Below are 18,660 nucleotides of genomic sequence, written 5' to 3'. Positions count from 1 at the left end.
AGAGCAATGTATGTGTTCAACATACAACGATGTAAAGAACCAAGAGAGTTGATGTCTATCTGTTCCTTCACACCCTCAACATACTGAATTGCATCAAAATCTCAAAGGTCTCATCACAAAGAAATCTTTTCAGAATAATAACAGGGAACTGTGATCAGTTTCTATTTAATGTAGTATTAAGCCACCGAACATATTGAAGTAGAAGCTGGTGATGTGAATACTAAACAACTGTCTTGAAGTATTTAGAGCTAGAACAGTCATTGAAGTTGTATTAAATTAATTTCAGCCAAACTAGAGGAGCTTAAGTTGCATGATAGGATTCTATTGGTTTGTTCCTATACTCTTTGTCAGCCAGCCCTTCCTATGGGAGTAGTATGCAGGCTGATAAATCTGTATTGACATGACAATTTCTGACAGTGACCCTTATGTGTGGAAATTGTTGTCATAGATGTTTGAATTCACTATTTATATGATGGTTAATACCAAACTGGGACATTGAGGGTTGCTACACTATCTACTCTAGACTGGCTCAGTTCCTTTGGAGATTCTTTTTTTTAGTCTCATAAGAGTGACCCTATTTTGTCCCCTGTTTCTCATTACCTGACCAACCAAATTTCCATCTCCGACATCAAAATAATTTTTTTCGCCCACCCTTAATATCGAAAAATGTCCTTTCTGGCAAGAATAAGCAAGTGTTATGACTGTTGATGTCATACAGTCATGGCGGCAGCAGCAACACTTATTCACGAATAGATTATTTCTTTCATGATGGAAGTTATTCAAGTAGGGGGATTGAGAACATGCCATTTGTGTAGAGAAGCTGGAAAAGTGCTTGTTACCAGGAATTCAATAAACAGAAGATAAGAGAGGAAGGAAAGGAAAATCAGAGAAACATTAAGAAGACTATTTTTTCTTTTTCTTTTAATTCAACCAACCAACCAACCAACCAACCAACCAACCAACCAACCAACCAACCAACCAACCAACCAACCTACCAACCAACCAACCAACCAACCTACCAACCAACCAACCAACCAACCAACCAACCAACCAACCTACCAACCAACCAACCAACCAACCAACCAACCAACCAACCAATCAAACAACCCATAGCTGCTATGATAAAGTAATGAGAAAAAAAATAGGGTCACCCTAATCTTTGAATGTGTTGAGCTTGTTATTCATTTTATTGTCTTGTGAAGGAAATTGTCTTCAACTTGTGACATCCCCCCCCCCCCCCCCCAATTACCAGTAGTCTTCCATGCCATTACCCAACTGTTCCACAATCACTCAGTGAAATGATTGTGAAACAGTTGGGTATAAATTTATAAATTGTGTATAGTCAATATATTCTGTGATGTAGAACAGTTAAAGGTCAATGTATTTCAGAAAATCACAAAGAACTAAGAACTGCATTCATCCCAGACATCATCAGAGTAGACATAGACTTGCTGACGTCTCTGTGGTTTTTTTCATTCTTTATTTGTATAAAACATTTAAAGCTAAAAAAAAAAACCACAACTGTGTTGTTTTATATGAAATGAGATGTTCTGTCCAGTCCTTTGAGCAGCTTTGAATGTTAGGTGATTGTAAACTATGAGAATTAGGGAAACAGACTTCAAAATGATGTCGTTGTACTTTTTGCAAGACATTATTAGTGACCAAAGTAGAGTTGGAAATAATGAACGAAATCATCCCACAGTGGAAAAATATTCAAAAGAGAAAATTTCTTACGTTCCCATACCTAATCCTAAGGAATAAGCTTTAATAAAAACTATCTTTAATGATCTTAACTGTTGTTCACTTAAGAATGAATGTTTATTTTGTAACATGAAAATTGGCATGTCTTTTCATCTAAGGTTGTATAGAAAGTGCCCCTAAAGAAAAGAAAGGCCCATATATATTTGAAAGATGGACAGTGTTCGTTTTTTGTACCACTTCTACACTATTGCCAGCTTGGAGATATACTCTTTGTGTATTGATTGAAAGTATTCTTTGCCAATAACAAGTTTAATGGAAAGTTAGTTTAAGTAGACCCTACTTTTCAGAGGGGGGTCTGTACTGTTTATCAATGTGAATGTTGTGTTTGTTGCCAAATAACAAGTGTGTGAAAATGTAATTAGCTCAATGTGAATATGTTTGTTCAGTGTTGCCAATAACAAGTATGTGGAAACATATTTAATGAGCCCATCAAGGAGTGTGCTGTGAATGTTAAAAATGAGGTTGTAGTCATTGCCAATAATACCTGTAAGCTATGGAAAAATTAAATTGAGGGTGACATTTCTCTTTCCAGTTTTCCTATACAGTGTGTTGAGTGCATGCTGTTGTCATTTTCTTAACACTTGTTCTTTCATTCTTAGAAGTTCCTTTCTTTGGACTTTAACTTATTTCATTTTGCTTCTTTAGTTGTGTATTCTGTTAATACTACATTTGGTTGGTGGTTTCAAGACACTATGTACATCATCTTCCTGGTTCAGTCTTCACTTGTGCCTCAGGTTGTTAACCAATGGTTGCGGTTGTCATACCATTGCAGTGTGGGCGTGTTTTCAATCCTAACTGACAATGTCGTTGCGCTGCACGGTTCTATGCAACATGGCCATAATGGGCCTGTTTCTACTCTAAAAACCACATTCAGTACCATCCATTGATTTGTGATGATGAGGCTGTATCTGATGACAAATTGCAAAGTTGAACAATGCTAAATCACATTTGAATGTTACAAGACCACTTCCACCTGTACGAAAACTGATGGATTGTAAGACATCAATAAAAACACATCACATAGACAGGAAACAGGAACTCTTAAATTATACACCCCAATTATATGCAAGCAGGTTACTGTAAAATACTAGTCATCAAGGGGGTGGTCTGTACTTTTAACAGCGAGATGCATTAGCCATCAAATCTTTTCAGTAATCATTGCTGAAACTACAGAATTATGGAAAAGATATAGTGTGAATATAAACTACATGTACGTCTACATTGCCTGTGTTTTATCAGTGTAAATATGTAGTGTAATGGAAGATGGAAAAAAGTCATATATATGGTATAACAGTCATTGGGAGTTGCTTCAGTTATTGTCAATGAGTTTCATCACACATTATTATCATTATTGCAAGATAAGAAGTAACGATAATGCGATTACTGAGTTAGATGGTGACACAGTGTGGGTAGGATAAGTAAAAATGATAATGCAATAACTCAATAGTCAATTCAAGCCTTTTTTATGTCTTTCATTGTTATAGACCTGAAACAAACAAGATTCAATTGTTTTAATTTGTCAGTATTAATATTATCTATAAAATCAGCAGACCTATAGTTTGGTTGTTGTCCATTTAAGGCAAGGCAATATTTCACATTATGATTATTAGAAAGATAAAAACGTGGCATAATAGTTTTAAGTCTTGAAAGCAGATTTTCATCCCACGATATAAGGGCATATACAATAAATGTACTTTGAATGTCGTCTGTTCCTAGTTTTTCAAAGTATGTTTCATTTGATGGCATTCCCAGCTTGCTCTGGTAGTTTGCTGTTTTGATGTTTAGCACAACAGACCTAGGGTTCATTCAAGCTATGTACATTTGTACATGTGTATAGAGGACACATAGGACTTGTAAGCAATGTAGTATGTGAAATTTGCTTCTCAGCCAACTTTGTCATGAATATGCAATCATGTGTTTAACTTTTGAATCAGATCATCTCTATATCTGTAGTAGCAGTGATATTGTATACTCTTTCTGATGTTATCTGTGTCCCCCCCCCCCCCCTATTAAATGCCATATAGTTAATGGATTACAACTTGCATCTAGCACTTTGCAAAGGACAGCTGTGACTCTAAAAGGATACAAAATGATCCATTTTGCTAAGTGTGCTTCTTTCTTTCCTTAAGAAGTTCTTTCCGCTGGCTTAGATGAATGAGTTAGGTCAAAGGTCGTGTGATAGATATTTAGATCGTCCTCCTTTCATGAATTTTAACTTTGAGTTTTACTTTTTAAGTGCTGAAGACCTTTTCCTTTTTCTAAGTGTGCTACTGAATTTTTTAAGTTTATACCCAAAAGGTGTGTGCAAAGGATGAGTGATGATGCAGAAGTCAATTATTACTCAAATCGTGGTGAGAACCTGGAGATATAAAAAGTTTACCATGCAACTCCTCAACTGATACAATAGCAAATGTAGCTTTAATGAAATAAATCAGTCAAAAACTATGATGAATAGTAAAACAGACACAGTGTATAAGAATGCAAGAACCTGTAAGGAGAATATTATAGGACTTTGGGAATGTGATGGGAATGGAATGAAGACAACAATATTCTTACAGAATATAAATGCCCCATTACCAAGTATATTGTACTGCTATTGTCATCAACCATACAAAACAAAAAAGAATCATTGATATATGTACATCATTGATATAATTGTACATGTTTATAAAGTGTTATAGATTCAGCCATACAAAACAGAATATATCAATGATATATGTTTCACCCAATCTGTGAAACTGCCCAATTCATGAAATATGCATGTAACTTTGCCCAGTTCATGGAATGGTCACCCTTATACAAATGAGAGTATAGATTACGATCTAAAAGGGATGAAATTAAATTTTGGGGGTAAGAGTTTTGAACTGGGGTGTTGATTATTGAACTCTATTAAAAACAAGCTACACTGAATTATAATAAAATAAGAATTGTTAAGTGATGAGTTTGTAAATACATGATAATAAAGTTGTTTGATTCTTATTCTTTTGTGTGTGTGTCCTATAAAAGATACTCATTTCATGTACTCAGGCATATCATACCACACTCACTTCATAACCTAGGCAACTATTTCATGAACTGGGCAAAGTTATCTACCCATTTCATGAATTGGGCACTTTCACAGATTGGGTGTAACATATACATGTATATAAAGTGTTATACATGTAGATTCAGCCATACAAAACAGAAAGTATCCATGATATATACATTATCTATCAAGCGTTATAGATTCAGCCATACAAACAAAATGTATCAATGATATACATGTATATAAAGTGTTATAGATTCGGCTATACCAAACAGAAATTTCAATGATATATACATTATCAAGTGTTAGATGGAGTCACTGTGCAATGCATGTTGGTGGAATCTCTAGACTTCATTGTAGATACCTCCATGCAAACATCTTGAAAACACTTCAATCAGTGAATGCAGACTATTAAAGTTTCATTTATTTCAACAGTTGCCTTCATGTTAAGGCTATTTCTAAAGCCCACTACTAAATAGAGGCAGGCTATAGCTTTATTTCATCCATTGCATTCACATTAAAACTCTTTCAAAGACTCCAGTAGCTTTTCTGTAACTATTTTTTGTATAAAATTGATATTACATTATCCATGTGGGTCTATGCATTATCTTACAAATGAAAATCTCTATTCACAAAGTCAAACAATATTTTAGAAGGGAATCCTGAATTATCACTGATGTCATCTCGTCAGCACCATCACTCATCAGGGATGTACTGCAGTGGGCTGTTGACACATGTCTTGGACAAGATATATAATAATATTATTAGCACAACTGAACTGGTTAGGCATGGTGAGATGTCTGTCTGTCTCTGTCTGTCTGTCTGTCTGACTGTGTGTGTGTGTGTGTATGTGCGTGCATGTGTACATGCATGAGTATATGTGTGCACATGTGTGTGTGCGTGCATGATTGTGTGCCAGCTGACTGTCTTGGTCTTTGGTGGGGACATTACTTTTGGTGTCCAGTTGGGAAATTGTTCATCAGTGAGTTTTGTTCAAAAAACTTATACTCCAAAACTAATGGGTAGATTGGTCTGAAAGTTTTGTAAATTTTCTTTGGAATGTATAGGGTAAGAATTGTTCATGACATGATGATACTGTCAGTAATATGCAAATTAGGTCAGTAATGTATCTTTTCAGTCCAAAATCTTTAGTTCCAAAACTACTGAGCAGACTGGGCGTAGATTTAATGGGAAATCAATGTATCTGGGTACGTGAAAATGAAGATGTATTCATGACATGATAATCCCATCTGTGATATGCAAATTAGGTCTAAAAATCTTATCTTTATTCAAAACTACATCATGAATGGGGCTTAAACTTGGTGCAGATATTTCAGGTGTTATTCTGCAGATATTGTTCAGAATATTTTGATGCAACTGGCCCTAGCAACCATGACCATGCCCTTGGCAATAGTCAAATGATGATGTACATTACAAAGATAAGAACGAGGATGGGTAGGCAAGTGAATAAAGAGTAAAAAAATGTATGCAAATATGCCTAGCAACAAGACCATGCCCATAGCAACAGCCAAATGATGATCTATATTATAAAGTTAAGAACAGGGATTAATAGGTAAGTGGATAAACAGATATTCAAAAAATGTATGCAAATATGCCCAGTAACAAGACCTTGCCCATAGTAACAGACAAATTTTGGTGTAGATAAACATTTACAAAACAACACATAAACTATACAGTTGTGCAAGAACGCCATTGGGGCTATTTTTTAATTTTTGTTGTTGTTTTTCCTGTTAGTATTCTATTCATTGTTAGCACAACTGAACAACAGACTTCAGCTTTGCTATACGAAATGTAGGCATGTTAAGTGTCAGTCTGTCTGTGTCTGTGTATATGTGTGTATGTACTGGTATGTATCCGTGTGTGTGTATGTATGTATGTGTATGTGTGTGTGTATGTGTGTGTGTATGTATGTATGTATGTGTGTGTATACATGTGTGTATGTGTGTGCGTGTACACATATGTCTGTGTATATGTTAGTGTTTGTACACAAACATTCCCATGTACATGCATAATTATGCCTGTCTTACAATTTTCGTGAGAATGAGTAATTTATGTTTTAATATGAGAATTTCCTAAAGGAACATCAAAATGAGAATATACCTTTAAACATTCACTTAGCTGTCAATGTTAATATTAAGCTTGTAATTTGTGTTTTTTTAATTCCAAATATAAAATGTACGTCAGGAGTGACCTATTTATAGTTCAATGTCACAGCGTCCTCCAGGTGACCTTCGTTACCTGGATAGTTCTCTAGACAGTTTACCAACAAACCAACGCTTTTATTATATTACCATGGTGAAAGTAAGATAACTCAATATGTATTACCCAATACTTTATGGGAAATTAATCATTTAGAAAAATGTTAGTGACAGATAATTAATGATTTCTGCCTTTGGTGGAAAGCATTTCAGTTATTAAGTTATTGTTATCATATTACACTTGCCGTTTGCTAAAATATTAAACTGCATTCAGTTTATGTCTTGGAGGGAAATGTATTTGATTACAATACATAAGGAATATTGATTGTGAGTTATAGTGTAACAGTAATATGCAAATTAATTCAGTTATATCTTGAAGAAAATATTTCAATCATAGAATATAAGGAATATTGATATCTAATGACATATGAAATTTAATATGCAAATTGATTCAATTATTTCTGGAAAGGAATTTTCAAACCATGGAAGATAGCTGTTGACTGCGTATGATATGATATTGATAACTATAATGTTCAGATTAAGTCAGTCGTATCGTGAAGGAAATGTTAGGATCATGGAAAACAGTCAAGTAATATTGATTGTCAGTGATATTTAATGACATAATTAATTAAGGTGTGTTGTTTATATAACTGCAAATATTGCATCATAAGTGTATTATGGAAATTAATGTGAATGTAATAGGCAAATTAAATGTTGTTTACTTGTGTGGATGTTGAGTATTTTAATCTGACTGACAGACTGTTTTAATGTTACTGGTAGACTTTGTAAACTTTTAGAATAAAGTTTGGATTAACTCTGTCAGGTACATGAAAAGCATGAAGTGAATTACAACCCATAACACTGAAGTGAAGCATTTTCTGTATGTACCACAATCATGTATAGCATCCATATCAAGTACAACCCATAACACTGAAGTGAAGCGTTTTCTGTATGTACCACAATCATTTATAGCATCCATATCAAGTACAACCCATAACACCAAAGTAAAGTGTTTTCTGTATGTACCACAATCATTTATAGCATCCATATCAAATACAACCCATAACACCAAAGTAAAGCGTTTTCTGTATGTACCACAATCATTTATAGCATCCATATCAAGTACAACCCATAACACCAAAGTAAAGTGTTTTCTGTATGTACCACAATCATTTATAGCATCCATATCAAATACAACCCATAACACCGAAGTAAAGCGTTTTCTGTATGTACCACAATCATTTATAGCATCCATATCAAGTACAACCCATAACACTGAAGTGAAGCATTTTCTGTATGTACCACAATCATTTATAGCATCCATATCAAGTACAACCCATAACACTGAAGTGAAGCATTTTCTGTATGTACCACAATCATTTATAGCATCCATATCAAGTACAACCCATAACACCAAAGTAAAGTGTTTTCTGTATGTACCACAATCATTTATAGCATCCATATCAAGTACAACCCATAACACCAAAGTAAAGTGTTTTCTGTATGTACCACAATCATTTATAGCATCCATATCAAATACAACCCATAACACCGAAGTAAAGCGTTTTCTGTATGTACCACAATCATTTATAGCATCCATATCAAATACAACCCATAACACCAAAGTAAAGCGTTTTCTGTACAATCATTTATAGCATCCATATCAAGTACAACCCATAACACCAAAGTAAAGTGTTTTCTGTACAATCATTTATAGCATCCATATCAAGTACAACCCATAACACCAAAGTAAAGTGTTTTCTGTATGTACCACAATCATTTATAGCATCCATATCAATTACAACCCATAACACCAAAGTGAAGTGTTTTCTGTATGTACCACAATCATTTATAGCATCCACCATGGATGATGATACATTACATGATGATGACACATTACAATAATTGCTATTATATTTTCAATGTCAAATTTATTTTCATATTCATTCCCAATTCTGTCCTGAAATAATTTCTTCTGAATGGAAAGGTTGTTTTAACAACTGTTGTAAGGTTCTGTGATGATATGATGTATTATGTTAAAAGTGACATATGTTAATCGGTTTAAATTAACCCTAGCCCTAACCCTAACCCTAACCCTAACCCTAACCCTAACCCTAACCCTAATACTAACCAGCTGTATTTGTGTATGAGAAAATGAAACCAGTTCAACTACATGTAAGGTGTTCTACAACTCAACACTTCCTGTCAGCAATACTGTTAATATGTAATTGTAAAGTATATAATAAACTGAAAAATTGTGTGTAAGTTAGTGGACATAGTGTTAGCAGATAAAAAGACTAACTCAGAGATTTGTCATCAAATACTGTTATTAGAGTGTGAGTTGTGAAGCTCTTTTTTGTTACATGAGAATTTCTAACCCAAATCAAAATTTTTGATGTGTTTTTTAGGTGTTCAAGAATTACCTGACATTTTGTGGTATAGGTCTTATGAATGCCCAACTCTTTGAAATGTCTGTGCAGGAATATAAACGAAATCAGGTAGGTTCCTATCATGTAATTTAGTACTCTTAATAATACAGCATTTTTTCACACTGTGTTCAAAGCACTTCCTGTACAATTACTACCTCTAACAATAGGGCAATACAACACAACAGCCCCATATAAGCTTCCTCAAATGCCTGGGTTGGCTGCAGCAATGCTGAAAATGGCAATTTGGATATTCCAAGCAAGCCACTGTAACCACCCATATCATGTCTGCATATTTTGCAGTTTATAGAGAACAAAAAATCCTGCGATATCACACTTGTTTTATAGCATGATGGCATTACACATCAAAAAGTTGTAGTACTGCTGATTTGATAAAATGGTTACAGAAACCAAAAGTAATACTTGCCAGAAACCATAAAACATTACTGCTAAACATGAAATATATGATAGTAACTCTTTGGCTATACTGAATCTAGGAGAACATTTTCTTCTGACCTGATCTGACTTAGTGTGATCAGGTGGTCGGCCTTTTTTCAATTTAACTGTGAAAAGGATAATAGTATTTTCTCTAGAAATTGATTAAAATATTGTACAAGAAAAAGCAAAGATAGAAATGAAACTGGAGGTAATCTCTCAGTTACATGCAATTCCTATCACATTTTGTTTTGGAACAAGCAAGTTGGCAATAATGATTGATTTTACTACAAAGGAAGCAACTTGCCAACTATTTTATTAAATTTATACTTTTGTTTAACCAGATCATTTTGTATCAAGTTTTATTTATCTTATGTTTTAATATGAGAGGCCACTGTGCATCACTGAAAGAACAATAATGGTGAAAACAAGTTTGAATTTGGTGTTTCTTGGCAAATGTAGTGACTCTCCAGAACCCAAAGTTTATCAATAAAATATTTCCTGGTGTGGTGTGCCCCTTTATAGTGTGTTGTATTGCCTTTTTTCAGTTCCAGGGCAGCATACCAATTTAAGTAATTGTATTTGCTGAAAATTTCTGAAAGATTAGCAAGTGTATACCAAATTACTCAGTTGTGGTATATATCTTTCTTTCTTCCTTCTGCCAACTCAGCAGTTTTCTAGCTCACCTTGTTGATAAACCACTTTTAAATTTGCTGGAAATATAGTATAGATATGTTTATTGTTACCAAAAGACTTAATGTCAAATGTACCTGCATCTAATAAACACAAGTTAATGTAGTGAGTGCCTCAGATTAAGTCTTAAATTAAGTAAATGTTTCCAGTCTTCAAAATGAACACATCAAGCTACATGTACTGGTCAGTATATCACCATGTGTTGAACAAAAGTTGGGTGTAAATTAAAGCAGGGAAAAAGAGTCATATTTCCCAAACTAAACAGCTGACTTAAAATCAACATCATTTTAAAGAGAAGAAGATAGTACCGGGGGTATTCATCGTTTCAACCTGAAATTCTCAAATTACAGACTTATACAACAGACTCTTTTGTTTTGATAATTGAATTTTGACATATTTTGATCCAAGTAAACTTGTCAAAGGCTTCTAATGTGGTCCAAAATTGTTGACAAAATTGATATTTCTTTTTTTTCCAACAAGTTCTCAATCATAAGCAGAGAAATGAAATAAATGTATGTATTAAAATCTGTAGTAAATCACTTTGAACATTTTCTTTGCCTCTCCCTTCTTATTTGTTGAGTTTTCCTTTCCTTTATTGATATTTTTTTGTGAAATAAATTTCCAAATTGCATACTCAAATTTCAGATGCTGCTCCAATTGGCAAGAGGCATTTTTGAAGAGCAGTCATCGCTAGATGGAGTTGTCCACAAGATGATGACAGAAGCCATATCACTGCTAAAATGTGAACGCATTCTTATGTTTATTTTAGAAGAACATGAAGAAGGGGTAAGGACAATTCTTCAATCACTTGTTGTAATGTTGCTGATTATTGATGTAGATTGTATTATTGTTGATTTATAGAGATATTGTACAGATAATATCATGAACTGTAATACCTTCCTATGTCTTACTGAATTGTTCACTGTAACTTTTCCTTCATAGGTTTTTATAGAAGACTGCTGTATCAGTGTATAACATATTGCTTATTTTTCAGAATGTCATGGTCTTGGAGAAGTGCATTCACAAACAAACAAAGCAAACATATGTATTTTATTCAAATTTGACTGCAGTTCAAACACAAACTTTTATGACAAAACTATGAATCCAAGTCATATTTGATAAAAAACGATTGAACTGAAAATTATAACAAAATAAAAGAGGGAAACAAGCCATCAAATAAATGAATTTTTACTAAATATCAAATGCTGTACACGCTAAAAGGTTTGTGTAATCTCACGTTTCCTCTGAATTTGCTCTTTGCCTTTTGGATGAGCTTGAAATTACATTGGATAAATTTTCATGTAGTCATTCTCATTATATTTGTTTTAGAAACGTCCTCGGCATAAATTGAATCCTAAAACAGTCAGATACGACTTAAATCAATCTTTCTATTTTTGATCAATAATTCATTTTTTGATTTTTGCAAATTGTTGAACATGGCTGTTCCACCCCCCTTCACAGTGCAACCACAACGATATCTACCCATTTTCATAAAACTCCTGTAAATAATGTTAACTGATAATGTACAAGTTGTGTTTCCGAGGCTCCAAACATCACATGCAATATTGCGTATTGCATTTCCCTATTATGATGTATAAACCTTGCACGTTATTCATAAGAATTACAAAAATGTTGTCACCTTTTTTTCTCAATTGCAGATGACGATATTTGAACGCATGGGAAAGAAATTTAATAAGGTTAATTGTAAACCCATTAATGTGAATTTTAGAAAATTTAGTTATTTTTCTAGATTTATGCATGAGCTTCCTCAATTTGTGTAGGCCTTGCACCAGTACAAAGCCTGTAGTTTGCCTATGCGTTGTCACAGTCTGCGAATTTCTTTCGTAAGAATATTATTTAGACTGTTTTTGACAGAAACTAATAGTTACCTAGCTGCTGCATGCATATCAGATTTTGATCAGACCCGACCTCTGACCTTTGCTCCCTTCACGACCACCCCATGATATTAACAGCCGCTGATTTGATAAACAAAATGTCTGAACAATTTGAAACTAAACCCACTGGGTAGCATTCAGCTTGCAGGCATTATTTAGGTTCAATGGTAGAAAGCACAATGGGAAAGTCATCCTCACAGCGAAAAAAACGTAGAATCTCACAAGGAACACCTTCAGTTGAAAGTGTTTTCTCTCGTTAAAAGCACTCAATGTCTAACATACACATACTAAAACCAACAACTCTGATTTGGTGACGTTAGGATAGGTAGCCAAATTCTTAGTTTTCTGTATAAATTGGTTTTCACTGCAACAGTAGATGATACTAATTGAACACAAGTAGTAATTTTATGTACACTAAAATTTTGCTTTCATTTGTGAAAATTTGCAATTTTTTTATGGTCAGTGTATTAGTGATTGAATGTTGTTTGCTCTGATTTTTTGAGTACTCAGTAAACTCAAATCTTCTTTTGTAAACATTGGTTACTATGGTTACTCTTGATGTTTGCTTTCATGAGTAATGAAACAATAGAAAGAAGATATGAAATTTATTCATTACCAAATTTTTAATTCAGATAAAACTTATATCAAGTTCAGTGCAGTAAAAAAAGAAATATGTCAGTTACTAATCTCCAAAGTCAATCTACTCACATGATGATAAGTTGATGATAGTAAAGAAGTGCTATTGTTAATTTCTTTACTTTCTGGAACAGAGGTCTTCAACCAGTTTATCTGGTCTGGAATAAGGAAAAATGAAATGGGAATATATTATAAGATGTGAGATCTCAATATTTGAGTTTGCTGAGCACTTTAGTGTTACTATGTTTAGATTGACAAATATTTACAAATAGATATTTTGAATGCAAAATAATAATATGAAGTTGTTGAATATTGTTGAAAACAAATAGATGTGTGAGTGTTCCCATTATATAGTATTTCAGTGTGTTTGAGTGTTTTTCATTTTAATAAATGACTAACCTTCTATTTGGCTAGAAGGCCGGTGTATGGCAAACACGATTGGTGTATATGTCCATGAATATTCGTGTTATGAAATTCAAATCCTATTGCATTTCAGAAATGATGAGACAATTTATGCATCTTTCAAACAATATTGCTATTATGCAAGTGCCTGTAAACCATTACCAATAATCGTGCTAATAACGAAATACAAAACCCAACAGCTGTTAAATATACTTTCAAAAGAATGTAATCTTTCTATTGCCTCTAGTCTAGTGTATTGCAACTTTCTTATATAATTTGCATCAAATGGTGGCTTGTTGTAAGTGTCTTCTTATATACCCATGATACGCTTTAAAACAAGAAATGAAAAAAGTATTTAGAATCTTTTCAACATTCTCTTCCTGTGATACGCATAACTAAGAACTGTGAAATGTAACATTTTATTGAAATTTACATGGTTTGTCTCTTCCCAGAGTTGCCTAAAGGCTTTATGTACATTTCATATCCTCATGTGTGAAATAAACTTTTACTGCTATTTTGATGTTGATTAAAGTTGGTCTGTGCACTATATTTTCCTTCAAGCAGCGATTGAATTCATTTATAAACTTCATACATTTCCTTGAGCAATTTACTGGCGTAAAGGATTTATTTTTTTGGTTAAAACAATATTTACATTGAACCATAAAATTGTCAGCCAAAATATATTTTTAAGTGCTGAAGCAATAATTGAAACCATTTTGACATTTTCAAAGAAGGATGACTTGATGGTAAGTTGTAATGACATGAAATTTATGAAATGTACATATACAACTCTCAACCAGTTCTATGTCCTTGTCATTTCAATTCAACAAATTCAGTGTTTAAAAAGTATTGTTTTTGAGGTTATTAACATTTACTTCATTTCTAAAGTGCCTTCTCTATTTCAAAAAATGTTCAAGCACTGCACAATAACTTAAAAGAGACATTAAACAAATACCATACAAAAGCAATTAAAATGATTGTTTTATAGCCAATTTTTATCATTGGTAGGTAAATTATATTTATGGTGTTCTTAGTAGATCAAATTACAATATGGAAACAAAACCTACTCCATCATCAACAACACAATAACGCAAAATAACAACTATAACAAGATGTTTGGCAACAAAAGTGAATAATTTATTACGTTAGTATGAGGATTGAGGCCAAATTTCATGGAAAAGAAAGACAATACAGAGAGATATAATGTGACTACAATATCTAGCAAATAACTATAAAGTTAGACAATACAGATATATATAATGTGACTACAATATCTAGCAAACAACTATAACATTAGACAATACAGACATATATAATGTGACTACAATATCTAGCAAATAACTATAACGTTAGACAATACAGATATATATATAATGTGACTACAATATCTAGCAAATAACCACAACGTTAGACAATACAGACATATATAATGTGACTACAATATCTAGCAAATAACTATAACGTTAGACAATACAGATATATATAATGTGACTACAATATCTAGCAAATAACTATAAAGTTAGACAATACAGACAGATATAATATAATGTGACTACAATATCTAGCAAACAACTATAACATTAGACAATACAGACATATATAATGTGACTACAATATCTAGCAAATAACTATAACGTTAGACAATACAGATATATATATAATGTGACTACAATATCTAGCAAATAACTATAACGTTAGACAATACAGATATATATAATGTGACTACAATATCTAGCAAATAACTATAAAGTTAGACAATACAGACAGATATAATATAATGTGACTACAATATCTAGCAAATAATTACAAAGTTAGACAATACAGACATATATAATGTGACTACAATATCTAGCAAATAATTACAAAGTTAGACAATACAGACATATATAATGTGACTACAATATCTAGCAAATAACTATAAAGTTAGACAATACAGATATATATAATGTGACTACAATATCTAGCAAATATCTATAACGTTAGACAATACAGATATATATAATGTGACTACAATATCTAGCAAATAATTACAAAGTTCATTACATCATCAGTAATGAATACATTTACAACAGATAACAAATAAAATAAGGCCTAGGGTGCACATTATATATGGGGGTGGGGGGTGGGGGGTGAAAATAAATATGACTGTGACTGATGTGTGACTATGACTGATGGGTATGGAATGAGTAACTAATCAGAATGACAAGGTTAACAAGAAAGTCAAGTTTATCAACACAGGGGTGCACTTCTATTATAATCACTAATTTTGGGTGCTCCCCAAGATTATACATAGTAGTAGACAAAACCCTGTTATGAAATGGCCTAGTCAAATCAAGCAAATAGCTATTTCATACATATATCAACACTTAGAAGTGGGAAACATTTTCCCCTTTCTTTATCGAAATATTACAGTGTTAAATTTTGGAGATTTTGTTATTGTTTACAAAGGAATGTATGTCCCTCGCTTCATGGGTCTTTTTTGTACTTTAATTCTCTTTCTTCTTTCAAGATACTAAGTAATGTAGGCTAAACATGGTCAGCTAAAAACAGATTGTGCTGAATTCAAGTAGAGCATTGACGTAATTTTTCTGTTAAACGTACTGTAATGTTAGACTATAATCCTGTATCTTTGCTTTTCAGTGTTCCATGTAATGAGCTATTGCCCAGTCATACTGGTAATCAGTGCACACCAACATGCTGCTGTCACACCCCTGTAACTCATTTGTGCTATCTTTATGTTTTAGTTCTATCCTATTGTTTTGTGTAAGATGGGTGGCACCAGTGTAGAAGGCTTGATAGCTATTAATGACTGACTGCAGATAGTAGCAACATTAATCTCCTCTACCAATCATTTACAGACAATCTGTGCATAGCATGTGTATTTGGCTACAACACAAGCCACAGCAAACATTTCATCTAGCCCACAAAGTCAAACATTTACAATTAACTTGTACATCTTTATGTGTGTGTTTTTTTTGGCTACAGTACAAACCATAATAACCCATTTTATTTTTAACATCAAACATTTCAAAATTTAAAGAAAAAGAAAATTACCACAATTGTTCACTGCAGCAGTAGTCTGACAGATCAATACAGCAGGTGTTAATTTTATTGTGTTACACTGTCAACATTACGCCATTGATAGTGTTTCTCTGTTTTAGTTTCAATAATATACACATCATGACAATTTCAAATTCTTCTAACCCACTTCATATATAGCAGCTAGAAGAATGACTGAATGTGTGAATGAGTGTTAAGCTTATTTGAATCATTTCTGTTTGCCTTGCATATTATCCCTTGGTTGTAGTACCATTTCCTTCCTTGTATTATCATATCATATTCATTTTCATTGTCTGTAATATTCATTTGCATGTTGTTGTTTTTTGTGTTTTTTTCCAAACCGTAGGGATTATCCAGTCATTTTAGTGTAAGACATCCTAGTCTGCAGCGGAACAGTAGGGTCAAAAGTATTCATGAGGTAACTGTATAGTAGCAAGTTAAGGATTTTATAAAGCTGCCATCAAATCTGAAATCAGGAAAACATGGTTCTTGATGCTATGTAATGCTACACTCTGTCTCATTAAAAGAACCCAGTACTATGATACAACCTCAAACAACAGTTATCAAAATTTTGCATTGTTTTGCATGTAGGATTTAGGAAAGAAATTTGCTAATAGGAAATGAATATTCATTAGTTCATTTGTATATTTGCAATATCTGGTCACTACTGAATGATTCATCAGATCATTTGCATATAGTATACACTCATAGCAGCTTTATAAACCTCAACATTGGAGTCCTTTGATCTGTAAAGAAATACCCCCACCCCCTCCCCACCAACCAACTAATATGCAATGTGAGATAAAAATATGCTCAGTATTGAGTCAAAACTACTGTAAAATCATATTCAATAGTTTGCATATTTCGGTCAATTGCATAATGTTTGTGATTATTGGAACTTGAGTTAGCTATAGAGGGTTTCTCCTCTACTGGCAGAGTCTAGCATCACAGCTGTGAAAATGACAACTGAAATATAGTTAATTGAATTAACCAGATTGAAAGCACTATTCCCAATCCTTTGCACTAATTTTCACATTTTCTTTCCCACATCCATGATTTTGTGAAGGATAATCACAAGGTAATTTCACCTTTGAGTTTTCACCTTCAAGGTGTGTATTTGATGGATGAGTGGATAATTTTTCATCCTGTTTCCCAGCCTTGCAGTCATGGTCAATTTAATAAACACAATTGCCTATTTTGCCGTCCTCAATTTTTCCCCTACTTTAGGTGTAAATATTGATAAAATTTTATAAAAGACAAGTAAGATGGCACCCATTCATTGTTTACGTTCCTCCATTACATTTGATGTAGATATTAATACCTTATTCATACAAATTGAACAAGTAAAAATAGAATAAGTCCTAATCTTACAGGCTTTGGGATTAGACTACAATGTACTTTTGAATGCTTAGGAGCTGTAGAAATAGTCTAAAAATAATTTAAAATATAGAGAATCTGTGAAATTAATTGCTGCGCTGTTTAATAAAGATATTGAGTCTCTTCTACTACTAAATCTTTTTTTTTTTTAAACTAAATGCATTTATTGAACCAAAATGCCATTTTTTTGAAGGACATGTTTTCACTGAACTTTGCTGATCCCAAAATGCTCCCTTTTATAAACTCTTTGTAAGAATACAGGTGTATTTTGATAAGAGATAAGATTAGTGACATAGTGTACTGAAATAGACATGTATGTCATTATGAAAAAGAGATGACATTATAGGTAATCAATGTCCGTTATTTGCATTAATACAGAGTAGTATTGTAAGGTTAAAGGTTACACTGACGTACATCGGAAATGTGACATTCATTAATGGTGAATCCTTCTCATAATTTAATGGATGTATGTGAATTACATTCAAATAATTGTGAAAATATGATATGTGGATGTCATAAATAGATTTTGCTGTTACAGTCTGTTTGTATTACATCACATTTAGTTTACATGGGACTGACTAGTTGTACTGAACATATGATATTTGCCATTTAAGAAATATCAGTTTCATAATGATGGCATCAGAAAAATGTTATTTGAGAACTGATGTTGTGTATTTTCCTGAATTTCAAAATGTCATTTCTGATTTCTGCAATTTTACATCATCTGAGAA

General features: G+C 32.9%; 1 protein-coding gene across 7 annotated transcripts in view; it reads left to right on the top strand.

Annotated features, from left to right (window-relative positions):
* The window catches only part of LOC144446984 (cGMP-specific 3',5'-cyclic phosphodiesterase-like), a 128,394-nt gene that overhangs the window by 83,983 nt on the left and 25,751 nt on the right, over nt 1–18,660 (top strand). For 5 of the 7 annotated variants that reach the window (XM_078136859.1, XM_078136861.1, XM_078136864.1 and 2 more), the window contains exons 3-6: nt 9,414–9,503; nt 11,205–11,345; nt 12,218–12,256; nt 16,899–16,970. In XM_078136859.1, coding sequence (XP_077992985.1) covers nt 9,414–9,503; nt 11,205–11,345; nt 12,218–12,256; nt 16,899–16,970 — 342 coding nt within the window. The remainder of the gene's footprint in view (nt 1–9,413; nt 9,504–11,204; nt 11,346–12,217; nt 12,257–16,898; nt 16,971–18,660) is intronic. The other 2 variants (XM_078136860.1, XM_078136862.1) reach the window with 2 other exon arrangements.

This window comes from Glandiceps talaboti, chromosome 15 (assembly GCF_964340395.1).
Source record: "Glandiceps talaboti chromosome 15, keGlaTala1.1, whole genome shotgun sequence".
Lineage (NCBI taxonomy): Eukaryota > Metazoa > Hemichordata > Enteropneusta > Spengelidae > Glandiceps > Glandiceps talaboti.
Note: the sequence above shows the minus strand (reverse complement) of the source record. Positions and strands in the feature narration are given on the sequence as shown.